Source organism: Alligator mississippiensis, chromosome 4 (genome assembly GCF_030867095.1).
Source record: "Alligator mississippiensis isolate rAllMis1 chromosome 4, rAllMis1, whole genome shotgun sequence".
Classification (NCBI taxonomy): Eukaryota; Metazoa; Chordata; order Crocodylia; family Alligatoridae; genus Alligator; species Alligator mississippiensis.
In genome coordinates, this window is record NC_081827.1 from 58866233 (window position 1) to 58883300 (window position 17068).

The 17068-nt window shown below is 41.2% G+C and overlaps 1 protein-coding gene across 1 annotated transcript in view; it reads right to left on the reverse strand.

Moving 5' to 3' along the window:
- ADAMTS20 (ADAM metallopeptidase with thrombospondin type 1 motif 20) overlaps nucleotides 1–17068 on the reverse strand; it is a 165741-nt gene that overhangs the window by 101277 nt on the left and 47396 nt on the right. The window contains exons 12-16 of the mRNA XM_006272240.3: nucleotides 10777–10922; nucleotides 7455–7636; nucleotides 7220–7356; nucleotides 4338–4455; nucleotides 64–159 (exon numbers count right to left, since the gene is read on the reverse strand). Of these exons, the coding sequence (XP_006272302.1) occupies nucleotides 64–159; nucleotides 4338–4455; nucleotides 7220–7356; nucleotides 7455–7636; nucleotides 10777–10922 (679 nt within the window). The remainder of the gene's footprint in view (nucleotides 1–63; nucleotides 160–4337; nucleotides 4456–7219; nucleotides 7357–7454; nucleotides 7637–10776; nucleotides 10923–17068) is intronic.

Below are 17068 nucleotides of genomic sequence, written 5' to 3' on the forward strand. Positions count from 1 at the left end.
AGCAGATTACTAAGAAAGCACACATAAATCATGTATCAGCTGTTATTTACTGGAAACCTTTACCAAGATAGTTGTCATCTTCTGGTTTTCCTGAATAACTGTGCTGACGTATATCAATGTTCGTTGCTCCCTTGGGAATCTTTACTACCACATTATAACCTGGAATAAATTGGGTATAAATTAGTTCTTATAAATACCAGAAATAGTCACATATCTGTACATGTGAACTTTCTAAAAAGGTGTTTAATCAGTTTGATTCCCTTTACCCTACTATCTGCTCAGACTGTCTATGCCTCTTAGTCACAAGCCCAAAAACACCTTCAAGATACAAGCCCTGCCCAGTCACTCTTCCTCTACAAAAGCTGCATACTGAAAAAGTGTGGTGTGGTTGATGTTAGGGTAGTACAGGGTACACCTAGCACTGTGCTTATGAGCATGCCTGAGACTGAGGCAGGCAGGGTCCTTAGGTACAATCCAAAAAATAACCACGTGACGTGGTGCATGTGGGACAGAAGCAAGCAGACCAGGCTTCTTTCTTGGCAGTGATCTCATAATCACTATGGAGGAGGTACTTTCAGAGCACTGGTCAAAGGTGCTACCTCCTTGATGCACTGCTATCATATTCTACATCTCCAGCTAACCCCAGGTGATCGGAAGTGTTTTGAAGTGACAAATAATTCTACTTCTGAAAGAAACCATCACATTTTTTCATGGGAACAGTTTTAAAATGCCATTTTTCAAGGCTACTCTCCAAAAGCACCTTTGTGTCTAGAAACAGTTTTCTATAATGAACCCGTATAATAATTAATTACACACTTAATCAGAGCTATTAATATAATCCTTACTAACTTGTCAATTAACTGCCAGTTTATTGCCCCATTCTACAAGCATTTTATGAGCAGTTTTGACTGGATTCAACTTCAATTATCTAGCTCTTACCTTTGGGTTATAAACCAACCAACAGTCTCCTTTGCAGTTTCCCACCCCATTAACTGTACCATATTTTTAAGGATATAATACTAATTTAATCCAGTGAATCTAAACCAGGGTGATACAGTACCCTGGGATGCCTTGAGATCCTTTTAAGGGTGTCAAACAATGTTAGCACTGTTAAGTGTACAAACACCTAGAAATGATTTACAAGATAAACCAAGAGATTTGAAACAGGAACCTATAAGATCAAAAACATTCTGGCCTGTTGTGGTCTGAGTTCTCTGCAACAGAAAAACTGCTCTATCTTTCCATAGTCGAAAAATGGGTGAAAGCAAAAAGCTGGTATTTTCAGAGGGGTGCCCTGAATCTGACCAGGAATGTCTTGAGTCTGAGAAGGTTGAGAACTGCTGATCTATACACTTAACACAGTTAATTTTATCACTGGTTGATTACATCTACCACCTGGTGGCAGCACTGCAATTGCAAACTATTGCAACTTGCACTCCCTCAGCAAATATGTGAATGTCACAATAAGTCTACTTTTCTAATATATATTAAAGGCAAAGCACTAAGCAACCTTCTATCACTCACACAAAAGAGAGTGGAAGCATAGTGAAAACAAGACAAAAAGACAGGTACTTGGAGAGAAAGGAAAATATGAAAAGAAATGTAAAAACAACAACGCTATGAAGAGTGCTGTTGTGGGAAAAATGGAAAATGTGGTCATTGGCTTTTGCTAGTACATTAGCATTTAATTGTTGTGAGCACCCAATGACTCCTTTACTTAACATTCTAATAATTATGGTAACATGACAACTCATTGTTACATGGCCTGCAGATCATATGGACTGCCATTGCAAAGGCATATACCAAACCCCATCATTCTGCCCAAGACGCATGCCCTATGTCTGTAAGGAGCATCTAGAACTGCAAACCCCTGAGACAATAAATCTCAGAGTTCTGTACTCACAATCTTGAGGGATGCACCCATATTCTCCAGATCCCTGGGAAGGTCTGTTTGCTATAAAGTAACACCTCACTAACTGCAGTGATGTGGATAGTACTATCTTAGAACCTACCTCTCTGTTCTGGTAGAGATTATAGGACAGATGATCATCACATCCTGTGTGTGCTCCCACATTGCTGTTTGAGCACAGATGGTAAAATGTCTGACTACTTATTCACAACAAAATTAGGCTTCTACATGACTTGTCATACTGACAGATGGTGCATGATGGTTCTGGGACTTAAGTAATAAAGCAAAACTTAAATATTTTACAAATAATTAAAATGGAGAGAAACCATTTTTTTCTTCATGCAAGAGAAACCTTTTAATCTTTCCCATGAAGTTTTGTCCTGACCTATACCCTATGTAAGTCCACCAAAAATCAGAGAACAATTAAATGAGTACAACTAGTAGAATGGGCCACAACATAATGCCATGCCATTGTAACAGAAGCTCCGCATGGGAGTCTTAAAGGATAATGGCTTTAAGGACATGAAGCTTCTTTTACGCTTATGAGGAGGCCTGTGATAACAAGGAAAACAAATTATAGTGACTGCTGCTGCAAAGTGCAGTATAGGCTCTGTACCACAGCTATGCAGAACCTAAATCATGCCATGTCCCAACCCCTCTCATTGTATACACTAATCGGTTTTCCTAAATGAACTGGTGAGTTCTTAACTATGTTATTCCCTCAGAACATAGAGATATACAATATATTACTTAAAACTTAATAGAGAAAAAATAAGTAAACTTCTTTCACAATGGGAAGAAACTCTAGCCTCTTTTTAATAATTTACTTTTTTTAAGACACAGTGCTAACTAAAAGTGACTAAATTAATAACTTTCTTTTTAAATAATTAAAATTAATAGAAAATAAAATATATCTGAAATGAGTCTCCATGTTTCAGCAACAAGACCAAGAATATGTAAGCTGACAAGAGAACTGCTGACACAGCCTTGATGGCAGTGGCCTGAATGGAAGTTTTATCATAATACATATTTATTGATATCAGACACATTTTTGTGACAGAAGCTCAGGGTGGAGTCTTAAAGCACAATGGGCCTAAGGACATGAAGGCTCTTTTATATTGGCTTGTAAGGGGGCCTATGACCAAAAAAAATAAACTGCTGTAATCCACTGTATTATATGTCAATACAAATCTCTTACTGTATGATATGTCAATCATACAGTAAAAGATCATTCATGGCAATGAAAGAAATCCACAGCTCCTTTACACAGTTTACAAAACCCTTGTATTTTTCCCTTTACAGTATTGAACATACATTAACAAAGTCATAATTTCTGATTTAATAATAGGCATTTACTGTGCCTTTCAACATCAATCAGCACAGAGACAAGAGGAGATTATGTAAATGTGTGTTGCGGACACGGGGGAAACAAAGGGATGGGAAGGTGGCACAGTGCCATCTTTATGCCTTTTGGTATTTTTTCCCTGGGCCCTGACGTAAGCATAGGCTATCTGCCAGGGAAGAATTGCTAAAATCTTGGCATACACTTTCCCTTGTCGACCAATCCCTTCTCCTTAGGGATAGGGAAAGGTGCCAATGTACAGCCATTCTGGCATTTCTGTGTTGGCTAGGCATCCTCCCTTATGTCAGGCACCATTTTCACCCTGTTTGCTTTTCCCTTAGACCAGCAGAGCAGCATAAAGGTCCCTTGAGAATTCACGTCAGCTACATCTCCTGTGAGTTTCTATCCAATCTTTAACTATATATAAAACTTCAGTTCTGTATGTTATGCTTGGCAGAAGTTGCTATTTACACACACAGTGGTTTCTCCTGCACTCTTGTATAACAACTGCACATGGAAGTAAGAACTGCACATACTGAGATCAGGGAAGTCAGTCACAGGTTCTCTGAATCTGTAGAAGGCTTGCCCATATTAATTACCATTGTACAGAAGAAGTTTATCTTATGGTAAACTTGGAAAAGAGAGGATGTCACATCTCCTGGGTCTATATCTGTCTTTAAAATAAAATAAAAAAAACTAGCCAATAACTTAACCCAAGATTTATTCTTCTGTGCTTCTGGGGCAGACAGGACAAGCTGGATCTTAACTTATAGCTGTATAATTCCAACAGAGATCCATCACAGAGTTCACGAGGCAGGAAACAGGCTCTCCTAGGAGTTGCTCTGCAACTCCTCACCACATCACTTTCTCATCTCTTTTGTTTTGACATTAAGCAGCAGTCTGACTTTTTTCTTAAGTCAAAATGGCACATATGAAAGAGCATGCATGACTCAAAGTCACCAGTATTTTCTGCTGGCAGAGGACCTAAAGAACATGTATACTGGTATTGTACTCTTGCAAACCTGAAATATAATTACTTGAGTTACCTCAAACTAAACTGAAATATAAAATAAGAACAAAACATACCATAATGAGCCCTGTTGAAGGTGCCTGCAAGAGTCTTACATGAAGAGTTATCTCCACCGCAAATTCCACATTTATCTCTCTCTGCCTTAGAATTCAAAACATGATCACAGCCAGCTTGCTACAAGAAACATAAATTGTGGTTTGTATGTGCTATAAGACATCATTCAGCTAAGTGAAACTACAATGAAAACTGCATCTGAAGCTTTTGATCCCCCAATGATTTTTTCACTGAACCTATCAAAAGATTATCTCCATCTTTCTTGGCAATTCATGAAGACTCTTTTATGTTTTTAGGTACTAGGATATAAAGACAAAGTACAGTAGGCTCTATTATTCTAAGGAAGTACAAGCCAAATGTAGGTCCCAAACAGGCATTCATTTCTAGTGGCAGAAATTTCTGAGAAATTTCCAGTACTAAAAAGGTTTCTGGAAGAGGAAGCAGTACAAACTTTCAGCCTCCAACAGCCTCCTCTCTGCTACTCCTTACACTTTCACGTGACCACAGAGATCCCAGTCTGGGAAAAGGTGTTGGGAGCAGCAGCTACTCCACTCCTGGTAGGGGAGTTCCTGGTGGAGCAAGGGAAGGGAACAGGGCAGTGGCGAAAGTCTCCTCATGCTTCCTCTGACTAGGGACACCCATTTCTGGGGAACAGGCATGGAGTCTTTCCCCATTGCTCTACTCTACCCATAAACTGGTCCAGGAGGGGAGAGGAGCAACAGGGCAAAGTCCTCAGCCTGGTCTCCATGGTTTGAGGAAACACAGGGAGCAATGTCCTGCTGCCCAGGGTGAAAACATTCCTGGTTGCACCTGCTTTTAAAAATTTCCACGTGTGTTGCCCAGCTGAGCAATACACATGGCATTCAAAGCCCACAGTACCAGGAATGCCATGGGGAAAGTTTCCCCAAGCCCTGTTCCCAGCCCTACCAACTTTGAAATCACTGCCCTGCCACCCAGCTGAGCAGCTGGAGGAGGGGAGGGGGTACGGGGAAGCCAGCAGGGCCAGGACCTGGGCTTGTGTAGAGTCTCCAAGCCCTTTTTCCAGTCCCTAATTTCAAAATCCCTGCCCCTACCACTCAGTTGGGCAGTGGGGACGGTGATTTCAAAGATGGCGAGGCAGGGAACTGAGCTTGGGAAGAACCTCCCAACTTGGTTCCCAATCACTGGCTTTGAAAACCCCACCCCACCACCCAGCTGAGGAAGTCCCTGGTTTTAGAAAGAGGCAGAGGCTGGGTAAAGCCCCTGTTCCATTTCCAAAACTGGGCAGTTCTCAGTCTGGGGAAGAAGCAGGGAGTTCCACTGTTCCCCTTCCTTCCCAAACCAGACTGAGAGAGGAATGTACAAGCATTCATTCTTGCAAGAAAGTTTATTGCAACTGGAAGATCTGGAGGGGGCTTGTTGCTCTTGGGATAATCTGCATGTACACTTATAAGCTTATAGTTCCTACTAGGAGAGTATTGATTCTCCTGGTAGAAATGTAATGCTTGTACATGGCCTTAGTTAATGTGTCAAGAAATTTGGAAGTTTATACAGGTGACCCTCACCATTCGTGAGGGATATGTTCTTGTATCCCCCGCAAATGGCAAAATTCACAAACAAGGCATTGCATTCATGAGCTCAATGCCCCTGGCAGCTGTGGGGGGAGGAGGGGGCATGGCTGCTCTGGTGACGGCGGGAGCACAGCAGCAGCAGCCCAGTGGCAGCCCAGCAGCAGCTACAGCAGACCGGCAGCAGTGGTAAGCATGGAGCTCCCGAGGATCTCCTTTAAGTGTATTTAAGAAGTAGGTTCGGCATTCGCAAATATTTGAAATCACAAATGCCGAACCCGCGAATAGTGAGGGTTTCCTATATTTAATATTTGATAATGTTTTCTATCTAAATAATCAATGTTTACTATAATTTTTAAAGCCAAATTTACTTAAAATCCTCTAGAAACTTGAAATCAGTCTTTTTTTCAATACAGTATTTTGTACACTCAAACATCATTTTCTTTAAAGCTCCATGATCCAGATCCTATTCTACCTCTGAGATGTCTAAACGTTGCCCATTGCTTTCAGGTATCTAAGTCATTCTATGCTATCCTATTCCACCACAAGCAACAACCACAAAACCACCAAGATACCTAGATTTCATAGAAGCCTACCTCTACCTAAACTCTGTTCCAGTCCAGTTCCATTCTTAGAAGCTCAAATTTCACATAAGTCCCTGATTCAACTAGGTTTGACACTGAGACTAAGTGGACACGTCCACTGTTTGCCCTACAGCCTAGTAGTTAAGGTATTTTCTTCAGAAGTGAAAGACCTAGATTGTAAACCCTTCTCACTCTGAGAGGACTTGAACCCCTATCTCCTATTTCCCAGTAAGTGCCTAAACCACCAACCTAGTGGCTAGGATACCCTCCATCCCTCCTACTGAAGTTGGGTCAATGAGTGGAAAGGAATGTAAGCTGGAACCTGATTCTGTAAGCCCACAAAGAATAGTAGTTTCCATGGAGAGAAGGAATCCTAGGTTCTGGTCTCTGTCTCTCATTTTTTATATTTTGCATGCAATATTCATGGGCTAGAACTCAAACAGTATACACAATTGTGCTTTCTGCCAGTTTCACCTCTGATGGTACAAAAGGCCATAATTTATCTTTACTTTATGTAACTCCATTAACAATGAGTAGAACTGCATGGGGATGGAAATTAAAGTCTGTCCCAAAGTTTGGGATTATGTTAGCTTGCCCTTCCTTCTAAAATGCTTATTGCTTTATTAGCTCTACCTCTAGTCACTTTAATTGAGCGTATTTAAATAAAATTACTTTATTTTAGTGATTTTCAAAGCTTTCTTTGACTGCATGTTATATATATTTTAATATAGTATCCAAGTTAAGTTTAAATACCCTGCATAAACCTTGAACACATATATCATTGGTTTCAGTCCCACAGGGAGTACCATCAATAACTCTATCCTTCAGCTGATAGTAAGAAGTCGTTCCAGAAACTCGGCAATAGAGTTTACAGCGATCTTTCATAGAAACTGCAAAGAAAATTCAACAGTAAGTATGTTTTCTATAATAAAGGCTTAAGTAAATAAACATTTTATTTAGATAGCAAAGAAAACTTTTAATTTCTTACTGCCACTATACTTTGGAAGCCAGCGCACAGCTGATGTAAGACCATTGATGTTGAAATGTTTTCCATCAAAGTCAGAACATTGCTGCTCTCGAAAACCATTTTTTCCTCTTGGACAAGAATCAGTATTACATGATCGAAATTTCATCCTGCGCCCCACACAATATTTCCCTCCATTTTTTGGCCTAAAAAATAAATAAAAAGTATAAAAATATTTTTTGTCATTTGTATCTAAAATACTTCTTTCTATGGGCAAGCAATGTTGAATAGAATTTGAAAGAAGACTTTTACATTTTTTTCTTTAGCTGCTCATTATGGAATACCTTTAAAATAATTTTTTTAAACAATCCATTCAACAGCTTCCCCATAAAAATAGTATTTTCACTAGATTCTTCCCTACAAGGTATAGTCATTCATACCTGTGTAAAGTGACAGTTAAGTGAATTTAAAGCACGACCAGTGTAGAATCAGAAATTTCATGTCTACTACAATTAGAATAACTAAATGAACACCTGTCTATCTCATTGTATTTTCCTTATATTATTGGTATTTTTTATTATACTGCACTAGTCTAGGCGCCCCAAAAAGAATCATAACACATTTCACACTATATACACAAATACACAGTGAAGCTATCTACACAAGATGCTACTGCACAGTGGTTACTGCACGTTTATTTAGTACTTTCTTATATAAGTACTAAATAAATAAGCAGTAACCAGATTTACTGCATGATAGCACCAGCAAATGCCTTTTAAGTGGTGCTTCTGCACAGGAGCCTAATACTACTGCACAGGAATGTCATAGCACGGATTTTTGCCATGTAATGCTACTGTACAGTAGTATCAGGCTACTGTGCAATCAGTGTCTCATATAGATGTGCTCCGTAAGAGGTATTATTTTCCCCAAGGAACTTCCATTTTCCCAAGGAGAATGACATCAGCAATGAGGCCAAAATAAGGACCTCAGCAATTATTTTCTGAAGTTCTGATACTATTTCAATTCCACTGACAAAGACAAATTGACAGAGAAGGGAGAACAAAAGGAGATAACATACTGGAAAGAAGTGAGGAAATAAAATAATACAGTTTACTTTACAGTGTCTAATGACCTAGCTGGTTCCCAGACTAGAAATCTAAATTGCTCTTTGAAATCAAGACTGGATAATCTAAGTATTAGCAACTCTTCAACATAATATTTTAGTATGTTCTATATACTTGTGACAAGGAGCCAGAAGCCCCAGTCACTAAGTAGAGAGTGCAGAAGGCCAAGCCTGCTATGTGGGGCTGCAGAAGAGGGATTGACAGAAGTAGTGGGTCAGGACTGGGGCAGAAGTACTAGGTCACATGACCCAAAGAAAGACACACAAACCCAAGGCCTGTGGCAAGGGCAGAGAGTCTGGCTCTGCAGGCTAAAAGAAGCAGATCTCTGGGGAAACAGAGGGGCCTGAACTGGCCAGAAAGGAAGGACTCCAGAGTTCAGGGAAGCTGGAACCCTGTACCACCGCCAGGCAGAAGATACGTATTTTGGGCCTGGTGCTGTAGCTTGTTGCCACCGTCTGATTTTGACCCAGGGTTACAGGACCCATTGTTTGAGAGCAGAGGCTCATATTTTTGCCTTTATGTTTAAATACCAAAGGAGCATGTTGTGGATATAGGGGCAAAGGAGGCCACCAAGAAGGGTGCTAAGGGCACCCCTGGCCCTAGATCCTTGTGGGTTGGTTTGGGGGGAGTGCTACTGCTCTCAGAACGACTGTGATGCTAGACAGCAAGGAGTGGGGGAGAAAATCCAGAGCCCACAAACAGTGAGACCGGGGGCCAAGGGGCCCAGAGCTCACGAAGGACAAAACCAGCCAAAGTAAAGTGGGCCAAGGCCAAAAGCAAAACCACCTCCACTCTCTAGGGGCAGCCTCCCTGTCCAAATCATAACATCAAGGTATGGCAGGGGAAACAACAGGGCATGACCCTGAAAGGACAGAGGAGATGAGCAAGGTGGGGTCCAGATGCTCTCTGTGGGGGGTGACTTGGCTGACCCAGCACCAGGCCTGCTACAATACTAAGCCAAGTACATCTAAGTTAAATACAATAATTCTGACAGCCATCCAAAATATACGGATACAATGCATCTGAGATTAAAATTTGGGCAAATGCCTCTTATCTGTCAGAGAACCAACTATAATTGTGAAATTGGTTTGATTCTTGTCCACTTATCTGATGTGTTCAGCTGAATAAATGTAAGCCCCATAAAAGTCCATTCCAAAATTCCTACTGATCTCAGTGGTGGCCTTGAACAGGCATTTATTTCTAGCCATGAACATTTTTGAGAAATTTTCATCACTAGAAATTGTTTTGGAAGAGGGAATAACTGGCCCCTCTCCCTTGCTCTGCTCCTCCTGTTCCTGGGGGACTGGAATAGAGGGACAAAGCCCCCCACCCAATTCCCAGAGCAGGGGCCCCAGTCTGGAGGGCCAACAGCGAATAGCTGATCCTCCACAGCAAGCAAAACCAGTGGAGCTGTGGGTGACAGCCTAGAATGTAGTATGAGAAGGGCAGCATTCCCCCACACAGCACTTTGAGGGCTATGCACCTACAGTCTGAATATGGCATGTGGAAGTCTTCCCCTCCCCACGAAACAGCATAATCAAAGCTGGTGCTTGCAACCCTCAAAAGCAGAGCGGATAGAACAGCAGGGCAAAACCCCAGGCTTCTTACCCAACTGGGGGACTTCCTGGCTTGGGGAAGAGGCAGGGAGCAGATTCTCCTACTCCTCTACCCTCCCAGATCAGACCAGGAGAGGATTGTACAAGCATTCACTCCTGCAAGACAGTTTCTCTCAAAGGAGATCTTCCAGGTTGATACCACATGGCATTATTCTGTGAATAAAATTTTATTAATGACTGCATTTTAATAGATGGTGGCTTGGATATCTACCACTATTCTCCAAAATATTCTTGCTGGTAATCATGTGAAAAACTATAGATAGAAAAAAAATCAAATATTTTGTTAAAAGGATAATAAATAAAATGATCATCATTTTGTAGCTGCTACTTGAATAAAATAATTTATTCTGAATTGTGGAAAGTTAAAAGAAAAGGCCTTCTCTATAAGCAATTTAAAAATATTTGTAAATATAAATGAATCTATCTGACAAGAACTGTGAAATTAACTCATGTATTTTCTGAAAGATTTCAGAGATGGCAGAATGAACTCTGATTTTATAGGTGACTAAAACAGCTATTTATATTTCTGGTGACTTGAGCTAACTTTGTGAAATACAATAATAATCGCTACACATTAATAAATAAAAAGCAACAATAAGAACATACTCTGGTTGATTACACAATCTAGTTGTGCTTTTGATTCCACCTCCACAGGTTCTTGAACATGAACTATAAGGTCCCCATGGTCCCCATTCTCCATCTACAGGACGTATTTCCATTTCTTTGTTTACACAGATCCCATGGCGACAGTGCTGTTGAGTTGACAAATGTAACAGAATTCAAGAATTAACTCTGTGCGCTTAGAATCTGCAAATCAAAATGGAGGTAACATAAAAAATGAAATAAAAGGTAACTTGAAACATGGTTAGTGGAAATCAAACACAAAATTTAGTACTGCAGGGTCCTATGTCACAGAAAAAAAAGAAAACCTATAAAACAGACAGAAAAAAGAAAGCTAGGCCCAGCACCCCAAATTCTTCCCAAAGTTTTTTTAAGATCTAAATGAAGTGGCCAAACTATCAAAGGGCTCAGCACCGCTAATGTTCATTCAGCACAATAGAAACTAATGGGCAATTTTGAAAATCCTGCCATGTAATTCAGGTGCCTGAATAGAAGCCAAACTCTTGAAATCTTGATCTTAAGTTCTTGTTCATATTTTTTATATACACATTTGTAAATAAGATTTGCAGCAGATTTTAGTCTGAGTTCTCTCTTACATTTTTTTTTTCAGAAATTTAGGTGGGGATGCAAACCTAAAGACTAGGTACAGACATTGGGGGAGGTTAAATTGGGTTCAAAATGGCCACCCAATTTAAACTTGGGTCATACAGATGCTGACCTTGCACTTACAGACCTGGTCTCAGTAACCAGCAATCAATCTAAATCTGTAACTGTACTGAAGTTCCAGCATACAGACACATCTAAAAATTGCAGAACCCAGTTTAAGATAAAATTGGGTCTATGCAGTATTGAACTAATTCAATGTAGGTCAAACCAGTGCATGGAACTTCCATACACTTTCCCTGAGCAGCCCCAGGGCTGGGAAAACCCAGCCCCAGGTCTGCTCTTTTCACCTCCCCCCACCTTTACTGGGCTATTTTTGCCCCCCCCCCCAACATCTTACTTGCCGCCCCCTGACCACCCACCCCTCTCAACCCCCATCCCACAAGCTGCTCCAGGTGCAGCCACTTTCATCAGCATTCTCCACTGCCGGAGTTGATCAAGTAATTCCCAGTGGGGGGAGGGGTGGGAGGGACAGGGTGCAGGTTTGCTGGGAGGGACTCCACCCCACCCCTCATGGGTCGCACTGGCCCCACCCACCCCGTCCCTTGCAGGTCACACCACCCTGCACCCCACCCACAGGTCATGCCAGGCCCACCCATCCCACACATGGGTCATGCTGCCCCTCCCACCCCTCATGGGTTGTGCCTATTACCCCTCACCCACAGGTCACCCCTGCCCCCCTAGCTCTGATGGGTTGCACCTCCCCCTCATCTCCCAGTACATCCCCAATCCCCTCCAGCCTGTACGAACCCCAACCTCCCTGCTAGCTGCTCCCATCCTGACTTACCTCATATCAGGCAGCCATTTTGAACCTATTTAACCTTCCTCTAATGCCCCCAAATGTCTATACTTTGCCAAAGAATGTACCCCATTACAAAGCCATTTAGAGTTTCCAGTTCTTAAAAACTAGGTAGGAATGCAAACAAAAGCTAAAAGAAATATTAATTAATGCTCAGGGGAAGATTCTACATTATGATGTCATTCAGTCTTCATGTCACTCCAGATTTGATTTTTCATGTGCTCGAGCACTTGTAAATAAATGAAAGAGACTGACAAAAACACCATAAACAAAACTGGTATAAGGTGCTACTCATTTTACTTCCTTGGATTTAAATCAAGAGATAGCAGAGATAGCACTATAACCATATGCTCTGTTAAGGCCACTGCAGCTATTAGGCACCATCACCTCATATCTGCAATGAAGCTAGGATCGCTTACACAAAATCATAATTGTGCATACTGCTTTCCAGACAAGTAGGTACTTTCCAAAACAGTAAGAGATAGTGGACAAAATACAGAGTGACACTTTAGCTACATGAAACAAGATTTAGGTAGAATTTAAATCCAAAAAGCAATCCAGAAAACCCCTGGTAAAACAGCCTCAAAGCCTAGTTTGTTCAAATGAACTTGTTTGTCCCATTTTAAGTGGGATGCCTGGGACTAATGTTTAAAATGGAACTGTCCTGGTGCTCTGTAGTCACCCCATTCTCCAGTGTGCTCAGCTGAGAGCAGAACTCAGAGACAGCTGAGTGTGCCAGAAAGTGGAGTGTCCCATTTTGAAATCAGATAAATGTGGTTACCCTACTCATTCTTCTTGCATTCTTGGCTCCAGAGTGGCCCAGCTTCTTCAACAGGATAAGTTAAAGAGGGCTCCATCTATATTATTTTACAGACTGATGCCTAAGGTGCTCTCTTGGGAAACTAGAGGTGAAAGTATACAACTCAGGTCTCCTATTTCCTGTATGACAGATCTGATCACTAGACCAGCACACAAAAACCAGCAGCTGTGTTTTAGAAAGGATAAGAGCTGCTCAGTTGGTCACCTACCTCAGAAAAGGATTTCAAGACTGGGTTCCAAGTGGATGGAGAAGCCTAACATCCAGCCCTAATCCAAATGTCTAAGGCCTGCGGACTTAGGGTATTCCTGAAAAACCTCCACAAAAACACTAAGTAGGAACTAGCCAACAGGAAATACTAAGCATAGAGCTGTGTCTGAATTCCTTTCTCAACAGATGTAAATATGTTACAGCAAACTCGGGTTTATATTATGGGTATATTATTGGCCACATATGCTCCGTAATATAGGTCTTGAAAATTATCCTTTTTGTTAGCTTGTGTATTGCATGCCTACGTCAACACTTAAAGGTCATATGCCACAAACAGGTCTATGATTCATCTTGCTCTAGAAATAGGAACTTTTACTCTAATCTCATTCTTTATGTTGAATCCTGATTTCTCTGTTATCTGATCTCGTGTTGGAGCTACTTGAATTTATTATCCTGGGTTACATTGATGCCAACATTAATGATAACCTCCGAATACCAGTTCTCATGATTTCCCTTATGGGTGAATATGGCACTATACAAAGTAGGTTCTGAATGAGTCCAAAATGGGATTTATCATCATATTAGGAAATTGGGAGAATTACACAATTAGACCATCAGCTCCTTCAGGCTAATGCCAAAACTTAGCTTACCCTCACTGGAAAAAAAACCCTAAAAGAACTAAATAAACTATTTCATTAATCTTATAAAATGACAGGCAAAACGGGGTTTTGGGTCTCCCCAGGGCCAGGAACAGAAATTAAGTATAAACTGGTATAAGTGATTGGAAACCGGTTCAAATATGTAACGCAGCAGAAGTTCAGTGCACGTAAGCCACTTTCAAGATGGCCAAAACTGGTTTAAGATAAACCTGGATGGATGTAGCATCAGACATAACTGATTTAGGATAAATAGGTTCATTGAATTTCTATCTCAGATCTCTTCCAGATTCAAGTTAACTCAGTTTCCCAGCATCCCAAGATGCTTTGAACCTCCTCTACAAACCCCCTCACCCCGCATAGTGGGCAAGCTAGTCTTGCCCCAAGCTGTCTGCTCCAGCTGAGCAGGGAGGCATACTCTAGCACCCCTTGGCTTCTGGCCTGAGCCACTGCAGGCATGTGGCTGCATTTCTGGAATCAAAAGTGAATTTCTGTTCACCTGCTTATTGGTTCAATCTACACAGCTGAGACTAACCTGAGAGGATTGAATCAATTCAGCCTCAGATTTTTTCACTGTCTGTACTTAGCCTAGGGGACAATATGATGTATTGGACTAGTACGTCAATACAAATATCTTTTGCTCAAAGCTATTGGAAAGAAATTACTGTTAGATAGCCTTTCCCTCTGCACGATTTTGAGAGGTCACTTTGCTATTGTTATGAAATCTGTGATAAATGAAATGATCACAGAGGATACTAGAATACCACTGGCTGGTCTGCTCCTGTCATTCCATTCCCTGAACAAAAAGAATGAAATTCTCATGACTACTAGAAATACAGACAATAGAAATTGGTAACTCTAACACTGATCGGTATGCTCTTCTAAAACAGGTGTCATCTCCATCCAAAGAAATCCCATAGAAACTGTCAATTTCCCAGCACAGCAGGACATCACAATATATTTATTTAGGTAATGTTCCCTAATCAACAGAGCACTTGTCCTTAACTCATAAACGTGGTACTCACCTGTTCAGTGACCTTCCCCTCTCTGTCTGTTTTCCTAGCTGAAAAATGTGGATAGTGATACCACCTTTGTGAAACATTTTGTGTAAGCACTATACAAAAGGTACATAAGCCGTGTTTCCACAGATTTGTGATTGAACCTAGTATCATCTGTCTGGGATGCCTATTTTGAGGTACAAAATGAACACTTGAATCACTTTTGGATCTATTCCAACAGCTAAAGAGTGGACCAGCCACTAGCTACAGAGATATCATGATACTGTGAGAAATTTACATAGGATTATAAAAAAATATTAAGAACATGTACATTCAGAGTTTTCCATTAGCATCTGAAGAAATCAAATATTTCAAACACAAGAGCAAATATTATAGATTCCATTTAATAAATGTAAGTATTTCTTTCAAGCATGAGGCTACTGCCCAACTGTTATGGATATCTAGGAGTGCAGTCTAAGACTAAACTAAAGTTATAATAACTTTATATGTCTGGAAAAGATGAAATTCTACACAAAAATCTTATACTACATCAGGGATTATGTCCCTTCATAAAAATGCTAAGCACATGTTCACATCTGGGATTTTAATAGCTTATTCAATGAATTTGTACCAGTTATTGTTCTGCTGCATTCCTACAGAAGCAAAACAATGAAGTCACAGTGGAAAAATGGTGCACCAGACACATTCCAGATGTTCCATGTATGCTTTTATTTTTAATTTTGTTTCACTGTGGGTGCATCCATACATGCACTTTACTGCAGAGTTAATTAATTAACTCTGCAGTAAAGCACCACAGTCGACACTGTCAGGGACAATACTATCTTATGGTGGAGTACTTTACTGTGCAAAAACACACATTTAGACAGTAACCCAAAGTGGAAATTGCACCTGGTCATCCCAGGCAGCAGAGGGCCAGACCCCTCCCTGCTGCATAGCTACATGGCTCCACACACATGGCACTGTCATGCCCCAGCCAGTCCCTCTGCCATTCAATACTGCCACCCAGAGCCCAGGACTGATCCCCTGAGCCTGCTGCCAGCCCGGGCCTGCTCTGCCCCAGCGCAAAGTGCTGCAGTCCCGGGAACACATGTAAATGCTGTACCTGGGAGCAGTGTACACCAGCTCAAAGTGCTCTGGAGTTTATGATGTTGCATTAATTGCATATATAGATGCACCCCTTGGACACATCTACTTATGCCCTTAATGCAACTGAATAAACTCTGACACAATTTGTGCTGAAGCAAACAAATCCAGGCATCACCATCTATACATTTGTATAAGCGCAGTAATTTACTCCGCCATTGGATAGTACTTGTGTTTGGTGGAATTATCCTATGGCTCAGTAAATTAGTCTACACTAGCCTAATTGTCATGCACATGTAGATGGTGATGCTTTACTGGACAATAAATTGGTCTACAGTAAAAAGTAGATAAAATCATAGAATAGAAGGACTGGAAGGGACCTGTAAGATCCTCCAGTCCGTACTGTCCAGGGACAGTACTGTTTATGTCTTTCAATTCTGAAAACTGGCCATTTATACTTGCTCTTTGTTTACCATCCTTAAGCCAATTTCTGATCTACAAATAGATCTTCTCTCTAATCCTGTGATAACCATATTTCATTAAGACTTTTGATGTGGCATTTTGTCAATGGCTTTTGGAAATCCATATATCCTATGTCAGCTTGATCGCCCTAATCCACGTTCTTCTTGACACTTTCAAAGAATTCTAATACAGGTTTTGCCAACCATGGTTTTGAGTATCCACGCTTCAGAGAAGGACAGGGGTACAATCAGAAAAGAACCCCCACAGTCCCCCTGGCCATGCCTCTCACCCCCCCCCCCCAACGCTTGCTGCTGCCCGTCCTCCTGGTTGGTTTTGCCAACCACGGTTTTGCCAACCACGAAAACTTTCAGGAACATAACCTCCATTGTTGGCAAAGGAAACCTGTAGGTTCATACAGCATGGGTCTAGGGGCATGCCCTGCTGGTTTTGCCAACCACGGTTTTGCCAACCATGGAAACTTTCAGGAACATAACCTCCATTGTTGGCAAAGGAAACCTGTAGGTTCATACAGCATGACCTCCCTTTAGAAAAGCCATGCTGATTTCTC